This window comes from Gavialis gangeticus, unplaced genomic scaffold (genome assembly GCF_001723915.1).
Source record: "Gavialis gangeticus isolate Ggan-Ray unplaced genomic scaffold, GavGan_comp1, whole genome shotgun sequence".
Classification (NCBI taxonomy): Eukaryota; Metazoa; Chordata; order Crocodylia; family Gavialidae; genus Gavialis; species Gavialis gangeticus.
In genome coordinates this window covers 9,797,032-9,807,010 of record NW_017728992.1, presented here as the reverse complement: position 1 = coordinate 9,807,010, position 9,979 = coordinate 9,797,032, and the positions used below count along the sequence as shown (strand labels likewise).

The 9,979-nt window shown below is 39.3% G+C and overlaps 1 protein-coding gene across 3 annotated transcripts in view; it reads right to left on the bottom strand.

Annotated features, from left to right (window-relative positions):
- Positions 1-2,724: 2,724 nt before the first annotated feature.
- GRB10 (growth factor receptor bound protein 10) overlaps positions 2,725-9,979 on the bottom strand; it is a 255,794-nt gene continuing 248,539 nt past the window's right edge. For all 3 annotated transcript variants that reach the window (XM_019520726.1, XM_019520718.1, XM_019520734.1), the window contains 3 exons: positions 8,690-8,777; positions 5,432-5,525; positions 2,725-4,191 (listed from right to left, as the gene is read on the bottom strand). In XM_019520726.1, the coding sequence (XP_019376271.1) occupies positions 4,045-4,191; positions 5,432-5,525; positions 8,690-8,777 (329 nt within the window). In that variant the 3' untranslated portion in view covers positions 2,725-4,044. The remainder of the gene's footprint in view (positions 4,192-5,431; positions 5,526-8,689; positions 8,778-9,979) is intronic.

Here is a 9,979-nt window from a genome sequence, read left to right as displayed (position 1 = left end):
GCCTGAAGAGCTATCAGGCATATGTCGTATTAAAGCAACAGCTAAGAAGACTAGATAAATTGGTACTAGCACCAAGCTAAGACACCAGTGAATTGGGCAGAACACTGGGAAAATACAGACTAAATAGTGAAGTAACTGAAATGTATAAAACAAAGGGCATGGAAGGTCCAAAAAATGGAAGAAAGTACCAAAGTAATGGGATGGTCAAGAACTTTGAGTTATTAACAGGGTACAAGAAGCAGAAAGAAAGATGAATGAGACTGAAGAGGCTGAGTGACTTCTGCAGTGAGAAGCCATATTAAGAGGATCCTCAACTGCTCTCTGTTGCAGGAAGAAGGTGCAACATTGTTGGTTTGAAGGGACTGCCATCAATTCTTGGACAAATGGACCCAATGGAAATTGTTAGGCACAGCAGCCAAGCAAAGTGACTTGTGGATGTGATTTCCCTTCCAGTCTTAAGGAGATCTTTAATTGATAATCCAGCCGAAATTGTTAAAATCAAGGCATTTCAAAAACAAAAAAAGAGGGGGTGGGGAAGACATGAGGGCCAACGTAAAATGAATAGCATTGTATTAATGTTTATTTCTAATTACAAGAAACAGAATATCAGTCCCTTATTTGTACAAAAATACCTGAAAGATTACAATTAGGTTCACAAGCCAAAAAGCTATTTACAGTATGAAGCAAAGCATACTGAATAAAGGTTTTGTCTCTTAAGTTAATACCTTTTGCATTCCCTGAAAACTTTAACTTTATTCCATTTTACAGTCACTAAATCTTGCATTGTGACAATATAATTTACGATAAGCAAGTCTTGCCACTGGAAAGGTGCATTGATTGGTCAAACTGTCAGGTATTTAGTGCAGAAAAGATAAGACAAAACATCTAAACTGAGGCACGTGTTTCTTCAAGATTAATTAACAAATAAAAGTTTTTGTACTTTAACACCTATCGTAACATAACTTAACTAGTAACTTTATTACCAAAATGGTTTGGCATTTTCCTTCTCAACATATTCAAGATTGCTACATGAAGTATTTATTTAGAAAATAAAATCACAGGCAAAAAAGATAAAAATTCAACAGGCTCCAAAACAACCCTGAGCATCCCCCTTTACATTCATGTCATTTAAATACAAAAATAAGAGTCAAATGTCCTTCAGTCCTTGGTATTCGGAGCTGGCAGCCAGCTGAATCTGCTGGAAAATTGTTAGGGTGGCATTGACCACTTTCCAGCAAAAAGAAGAAAAAGCAGTAACCTGCTCAAGTAAGATTTTTGCCACTTTGAAGGTGGTCACTTCCTCAAAATAGTTCATTTTAGCTGGGAAAGGTACAAAATACTAAGTCAGCCATCTACATACAAAATTATGATTCATATCCCAACTTCTCAATTTAAATAAAAAGCAAGTTTTATAAATATGAAACACTGCACATTTTAACTGCCTACGGGAAAATGCATGGATTGAATTAAACTAAACTATGTAAACAGGAAAGAAATTTTTAACTACAGCATAAATGGTCTTATTAAAAACTGGTAATGTAATCAACACAAGTGTCTTTTTCATCTAAGAGGGGCCAACAGAGGCATGCAGAGTGAAGTCTGAGACTTAAGTTAGCTTAATTTCAAGGTCTGAAAATACATTTTAACTGACTAAAAAGCAGGAACACTCAATTCAGTATGTACACTTAAAAAGGCTTTTTACTAAAAAAAAATCAAGTTTCTTCATTCTTATATGTAGACATTACATGGAAAAATACTAAATGTGTTCTGTAAACTAAAATACAGTGTTTCTATACCATTGACAAGAGAGATACAGCTGATATGGTTGACTCAGGCAGGTTATAGTTTGTCTTAAGCTATTTTCAACACTACGTGAAGACCTAAGGGCATAAGATTGTTTCTTCTTTAGCTTTTCAGGTGGCTAGGATTTCAGACTCAGTGGCAAATATTAGTTAGGATGAACTAGTCATAAACTAGGCTGTAGAAATTGTTCAGTGTCTTGAGAGGACCGCTCTGTTTAGCATACTATTCTGAAAGTTCCCAGGGTGAAACACTTCTTGATATGGATAAAACTGCATTGGGTATTTGAAAATGAAGTTAATTTCTACCTACTGATCATCTTGCTGAAAGTGACAATGATATATAGTTTCATAGTTTCATAGTTTCTAGGGTTGGAAGGGACCTGAGCAGATCATCTAGTCCGACCCCTGCCATGGCAGGAAAGAGTACTGGGGTCAAACGACCCCAGCAAGGTGTTCATCTAACCTCCTCTTAAAAACCCCCAGGGTAGGAGCCTGCATCACTTCTCTTGGAAGCTGGTTCCAGACCCTAGCCGCCCTGACCGTGAAGTAGCGCCTCCTGATATCTAACCTAAACCTACCCTCTGCCAGCTTATGACGGTTATTCCTGGTCACTCCTGGCGGTGCTCGGGGGAACAGTGACTCCCCCAATGCCTGCTGATCCCCCCTGACTAGTTTATAACAGGCCACAAGATCCCCCCTCAGCCTTCTCTTTTGGAGGCTGAACAGGTTCAGGTCCTGCAGCCTCTCCTCACAGGGCCTCATAGGGCCTGCCCTGCTGTCCCCATATACATTTATGGCAGTTCAATGAGAATATTTGTTCAGTACCTACCCTGAATTTAATCCTGGTTTACCATCAGAAGGAAGAAAGTGTTATTGTGTAAACATTAAATAACTGATTTAAATATTAACAATAAAGTAGTTCTGATGGCATGCCAGCCTTAAGCAGGGTAGATACCTGTGTACAATAGAAATCAGTATGGATTAGTGTGCATTTCAAAAACATCACTTGTCACCTTGATGGAGGATATTGCCAGCACTAAAATCAGAAATACCAGTCATAATCAAATGAGTTTCCAATCCCAGTTTGTACTTGTTTCTCACCATGTAAACTTTCACATGATCCTACAGAAAGGAAAAGGGGTACAGTTCTTTTCAAGTTCTATTCCCCAGAAGAGCTTTATCATCGTTACTGTAGGTTTGCTATGAGAAAAGATAGCTCTTTGAAACAGTCCAAAAATTCAAGGAGATATAAAGCTAAAAAACACTGATCTTTTGTCATACTAAGTAGATTATCAGCATAAGTATTGTTCACACAAAAACAGCTGGTTCCAAAATACAAGTGTGGTCATTCAGCCCAATTCTATTTAATAACAGTAAATATCCCTAGGAAAACAAAGTCAATAGGCTGAAAAACAAACAAACCACCACATCAATAATAAAAAGGTTCAACATTTGTGCATAGAGTCTGACTAACACAGTCTTTGCATGACTGGGTACCACTAATATGCCATAAACATTCTACAGCCATTATGCTAAAAGTCAACAGTTCTAAGAGTACATATGGTGGTATGTTCTTTTAGAACTGTATCCATATACCTTTTTCAAAAGACATCTGCAGGTGACAACCTCAGATCTCCAGAGAAGTTTTGACACACACACACGCGCGCACACACACATACACATACACACACACACGCGCACTTCTGGGTTTTCTTCTAGATCCTTTTTAGGCTGAAGCGTTCCATACATGTTAGGGTTTAGATTAATACCCAACTCCTGCATGAATTTAAAAGCCACATCAGCTCCTAATATAGGCTGCATACAATATTCGAAACAAAGTAGGAGTGCAAAAAAAGTGATCAATACAAAAAGTAAACACACTAGTCTTAATTGTCAAGATTATTCCAGGGCAAGAGTTCTTTTCAAAGATTTCTCTTCACAACTTGTTTGTTAAGTGGCCCAGCCAAGATAGCTTCCAGTTTTGTTACAAATTTGCTAATGATTTTTTCATACCCTCCCCCCACATTTTTGGGATGCTGGGACACTCAGCAGCAATCACTTTTAGGTGTTGGACAAACCAGTAATCTTGGTCTGTTGGCACCAACGGAATCCAATCCCTTTCAGAGTCCCAAGGTGCATAATATTTTTACCAACCTACAAAATTGCCAATTCCCCAGTGTCAACTTTCTCTTACAATTCTTCTTCTAGCAAATCCAGTCTTCAGTAAGGGTCAGATTTGACGTCATAAGGCCACTCGGATGCAGTGGTGTTTGAGTTTGCAGGGCAAGACTCCTTTGTTTAGTTGGTAGAACTCGACAAGCTGAATTAGATCAGTGAATTTGGTATTCCCATCATCGAGGCTGAAAAATATTTGTCCATCGTCCTCACACTAGGGAAATAAAACGTCCTTTCCCAGTTAGGCAGTACCTTGGAATTTCCGAGACCAGCAATAAATTAAGATTCTAGACGTCTGATTTTACAATTCCATAGGATAAAGAATAAAGTACATATTAAAACTCTTCAGTGTGGAACTTTTGGGGGACACCTTTTCATGTTTAGTTTAGTTAAAAACTAAATAGCATCTCAAAATAAATTATTCCTCAAGCTCACCGTCAGCATATCAGTGTAATTTAGGGTCATCTGGCTGCATAGCTTAATATGTTCTTAGAGATGCAAAGTACCAAATCGCTGCTTATCTGCAACCCCCCAAAGCTCCACTACTAGGAACCAGAGTGCAACAACAACTATCTGGGTGAAGATTTTGCTTGCTTGTTTTCCATCCAGTGGAGAGGTGTGGAATCACACTTAAGTGATGGAATGGATCCAACACTGATTGAGCTTCCTGGCCCTCTCCACTATGGAGCAAGTTTCTTTGGACAGCCCATCTGCTTAACAGGTTAGTAGTACCCCAGGTGCAGCAAAACAAGAAAAGCATTCCTGTTGCGACTCCCACACTATCAGAGACATGTTCACAAATTCAAGTTGCTTTGGTTGAGTGGCCTGAAGAGAAGCTATTAATGGTCTGATTGCCCAAAATGCTGAGTGAGTACCTATGTCTTCCACTGAAAGGAATGAGCTGTAATCCCACTTAGTATTTTTTTTTTTGTAATAAGAGTAAAGGCACTCTGGGGAATGAAGTCTGTATAAGTCTTTAATTACAGCTCTTCATGAGGTAAAGCAAGAATTCTCCTCAAAGACTTGTTAGCTGGTCAGTGTATTGGGAAGAAAACAGCAGGGAAGAGCACAAAAGCCGTTTGAGTGGCTAAAAGGTATTTGGTATTTACTTTGTCTAAACATTCAGGGCTAATTGTCTGGATTGACTAATCTCATTAATGGGTTCTAGTGTGATAGAGACCACTGCAACTATTTCTTGTAATCTTAAAGAGCTGCAAAGGTCATAGTTCTTTATGTTGCTTCTCTACCTTGACTCAGATATTTCCTCCAGCAGCCTGGGCAATAATTATAAAGGGCATAATTAAAGAGGCATGGAGAAATGCTGAGAAATATCTTTATTTTTAATGTTAGCATCAATATTTTACTGCACTGGTGCTTTATTTTTGTAAAATAATTATTTTTTACATCTTGACATCCCCCCCAACTTTGTTTTAATGTGGAAAGTACATACTTACCGGTAAGATTTGAAAATGCTTAATTTTTTGATGGTGACACAGTGTTAGTACAAATGCCTTTGGGTTGCTTTGGCTGTCCCGGAGGAGAAATAGCCTAGGAAAGAACAGATATTGCTATTATTTATGGCAATGTAAAAACAAATGTTACAATCTATAATTTCCCTTCTACTCGAGGGGAAAAGGGTAGCTGCAAAAAGATTTATTCACATTAAACTTCATGAAAGCCATCTCAAAATGTGATCCACAAATTGGGCAGTTGCCTAACCCAGTTAAATTGGCCAATAGCATTCCATATTTTTGCACCTACTATCCCCCATATGACACATCTTGTTTTAAGAAAACAGAATGAAGATTTTTTTTTCTATTCTTCCCTGCCACAGCCTGGGCACACCATACCTGAATACTCCTGGGCTGCCAAACTGGTCAAAAATTGCTGCCAATTCACTTAATTCAGCTGGGTTAAAGCTTGAGCTGCACAGGTTTCAAGGAAAACTGCAAATCAGCTTAGTGTTGTTCAGCTGAGTGAAGCAGTCACACCCTAAGGTGAAAAACTGGCCACTGCAGGTCTTTTTGCTGCTGCCCAGATTGGCTCATTACTTGAGCTCTGAGCACCCTGATCCTTTGTTTTCTCCAGAGCCTGCATCCCCATGTTGCCCCTGCCCTGGCTGCCAGCTGTCCAGGTGCTACCTGAGCTGCGAAAAGGATTGGGTCCCTCAGAGCTCAGGTGGTGCCCATCCAGTGGCAGCTCAGCCAGTAGTGACATCGAGGCCAGATCTAGAGAAAGAGAGCCCCTCAGAGCCAGACAGTGGTCAGTGGCTATCAGTGGCACAGAGGGTTTGCTGCAGGCTGGTCATGTACCACATGAGTTCCAAGGGGCCTGATTCTTTTTTTCTCTCCAGAGTTTGCCTGCTGTTCTGCCGCTAGCAGGAGCAGCAAGCCAGTCTGGGCAGTTGCAGGAGGCACTGTTACCATTGGGCAGGAAAATACTTAGGCTAGATACCATGAACATGTAAGCTACCATCAGACTTAAGAAATAGTCAAGTACATTCCTGGTAGGGCTGTTAAAATGGCTGTGTTTCATTTCCGTTTTGGATTCAGCTGTTTTGGAGGGACAGCAATTCATTTTGGATCACTGTTTCTATTTTGATTTGGTCCCCATGGCTGCCCTGCTCGGCTCCATCCCCTGTCCGGCCCCAGGCTCCCGGCACTTTAAAAAGAGGGATGATGGGCTGTGCCAGACTATTCCCGGGAGGTGCCTCCGAAACATTTTGGATGGTTTCGTTTTGTTTCATAGATGTTTCAGAGCCTTCTGTTTTGTTGTGGATTCAGTGTTTCGGGTATACACTCTGGCACCTTATAAGCTTATATTGTGATTTTTAACTCCACACAAATGGAGTACAGTAATGTCCCCCCCTGTCTACAGCACCTCTGTAAGCCTAGATGTCTGCTACAATGTAAGAACACTCATGCTGTCCAAAGACAAATAAACACCATCAGTGATAACACCTGTGGAGAAGAGAATTTCTTATACATCTTCACCTAGATAGCAAACTTCCCCTCAGGGTACATCTAAATGTGCACTAATGTGCCATATTTATGGTGCATTAAGTTTAGTACCTGTAATAACAGGCACTAACTTAATGCGCTGTAATTGGCACTACTACGCAGTAGTGCCAGTGCATGTTTTACATGACACTAGTGCACAGTAGACTAATTTAATTCTATAGCACATTAGCATGGCTTTTGCCATGATGCGCTAACACACAACAGAATTAGTCTACTGCATTTTTAGTGTCTTGTGTAGACAAGCCCAGTGTATGCTTCACTGCACGTGGTATAGGCACACCAGAGTTAGCTTTAAACCAGTTGCTCTACATACTACTCAAAGGACAGCCAAAGTACCACACAGCCCTTTAAGGGCTTTTAAGAACTGCCCAAGATGATAGGCAGAAAAACTGGATGCTTACTGGAGCTCTGAGCTGGTAGTTTAAAGCTAGATTGGGTAGGTCTACATGAGCTGCAGTGCAAACACACTCTTAGTTACAATCAGAAGAGATGGCCAAGCACCAGAAACATCAACCGAGCATTTTATTCGTCTTCTGGGCCTGATCTGAGCCATTAGAAAAGACCTCCAGTTCTTTTCTTAGGGTGACTTTCTATTTCCTGTCATTCACATTTGTGAATCAAGGTCAAACACCAGAGACCACACTTAACTCCCCAGATCTCTAGGCATGTAGAACCCCCAGCACTGGGGTAATAGGTCAGTTTGGAGAACCATGCTGCTAAAAGACCTCCCCTTCGCAGTTGAAGCAGTTGCTTTCATGCTGGGTGGGCTGTGAAGCATGTAAGTGTTACCCTTGCAACATTTAATTCCATTCCATATAAAAACTCAAGAGGAACTGCTATCATGTTCCCAAGAGAAAGCAACCTGCACCAAAGTTCAACAGTGTAAAGTTGGCCAAGGAAGTAAAAGCTAAATTTCCCATACATAGTGTACTACCAGTGAGTCATAAATGAAGCACTCAAGCAGAACTTTCAGAAATATACAATAAGGATCATAAAACATCTAAGCTTTGACTGTAGCCTGAGAAACTGGCCTGGATGCTCCAACTAGATCCTGAAGGTGGGCAGGTAGCCATGGTTTTCCCACTGAAAAGCAGGGAAACCTACTGAGTACAACTGCTACAGCAAGAAAACAATGGAAACTTAAACATGCTCCTGGAACTGTAAAGAACTAGAACCCCAGATACAGGCATTTTTAAAGGATTCATTCAGCCATGTTCTTTTTGCTAAAGAAAAGAAATAATCAGGGAAAGCCAATACCTCCTTTAATACAAGTAAGGGGAATGAAGTTAAATGCTTCTCTTGTGCCAACTCTATTTGCTAGTATTTCAATGTAGAACTCTACTAGGAAAATTAAGATTTGAAGGAAGAAATAGATATTTACTTCTTTGTTACAGGTTATTCTCAGCCCTTAACATTCTTCCCAAAACCTAACTTTACATGTACACTTAATATATTACTTTGGGGACTGAAGCTTTGAGCCCAGCAGTTATGTGACTGGTCCTACTTCTGAAGCCTTTGAAGAGGACAACAGACTACTCACAAGAATTGATCTATTTGCATCTACAATCTAAGTGTCTAATCCCAAAAATTATTTAGGACAGAAGTTGTATTCTTCAATGTGTTTGCACAGTGCCTGTCATAACAAGCTTGTGGAACAACTGTAAATAAGACATACTAGAGAATAATGCTCACCCATCCACAAGCCCTTGTTGTTTAATAATCCTGTGAGATTCTTCTCGAGAGATTCTTCCATGAAACCAGTGCTGTGTCTTATGGATAACTGATGGGGGAGACATAGTTAAAAAAGGTTAACAGCAGTCAGATGTACAATATATGTTTCTCTAGACATAACATCATCATATTTTTTTATTGGCACGTTTTAGAGATATAACTTAAGTTTTATTAGAGAAGATAAAATATCTGCCAAGACCTGAAAAAAATTGGTAAAAATGACAGCATATTCAAGAGCTTTTATATTAAGACACTAGTGCCTGCAGATGGTGAAACTGTAGGCAAGAGTAGGTATTCAGTTATATTAAAACAGAGGTTTTCAGAGCTTTCCAAAAAAACTCTGCCCTGGGGATAAAAACTTAAGTTATGTCAGGATTGACAAAGAAGGCAAAGAAAGTTTGAACTAAACTCATTAGCCATCTGAATTAGAACAAAATGAAAACCATCTCCCTCAGTTCTTCATAACTAGAGGTGCCTCCAAGTATTTTTCCTCCATAAAAATAATAATTAAAAAATTAGGGCAAAGATATTGAAAACCATAGCAACAGAGAAAGCCCCCCACGTCCTGCCCTTACCTCACTGCCATTAAACTTTAAAAAGCCTACAAAAAGCTTAAATAAAGGATTTTTGCCTTCAGTTCCAGAAATTCATGGAAGTTAAAAGCATAATACTGTTGCAATATTGTTTTAAAAAAGGATATACAACTTTTTTCATAAAAAACAAATGTCACATCGTTTTAAAATTACAATGTGAAGACATTTGGAAAATCCAGTTGTTAAGATTTACAGTCAATGACTATCGCAAGTGACTGACTGCTTGTTTTTAAACTGTGGAAACATGAATTGAGTCCAGTTCATACAATTTAAGATTGGAACCAAAATTTGAGTGATGTTTTAAAAGTTTCTGTGAATGACATCAATTTTTTGTCTCTAGCCTCTTGAATATATTTAATAGCTTCTACATTACCAAGTAAGTTCCTGGGTACCCTGACATTAGATATGGATACAATTTCACCCCAAGTTCAAACTTTTAAAGGTGTCTGAAATTAGAATCTGAGTTTTAAAGGCCTGGCTTCCATCCCTACACTACACTCATACATAGTGTTCTGCATTCTGATTTTTATTTTAAAAAAATCCGGGAATGTTTTGGGGTTTATCTTTGAAACATAAAAACCAGGATGAAATCGGAGTAAAAGGAAGAAAAGGGGGGGAAAAAAAAATCAATTTAAATTGGGGAAGGGGGGGGGGGGGA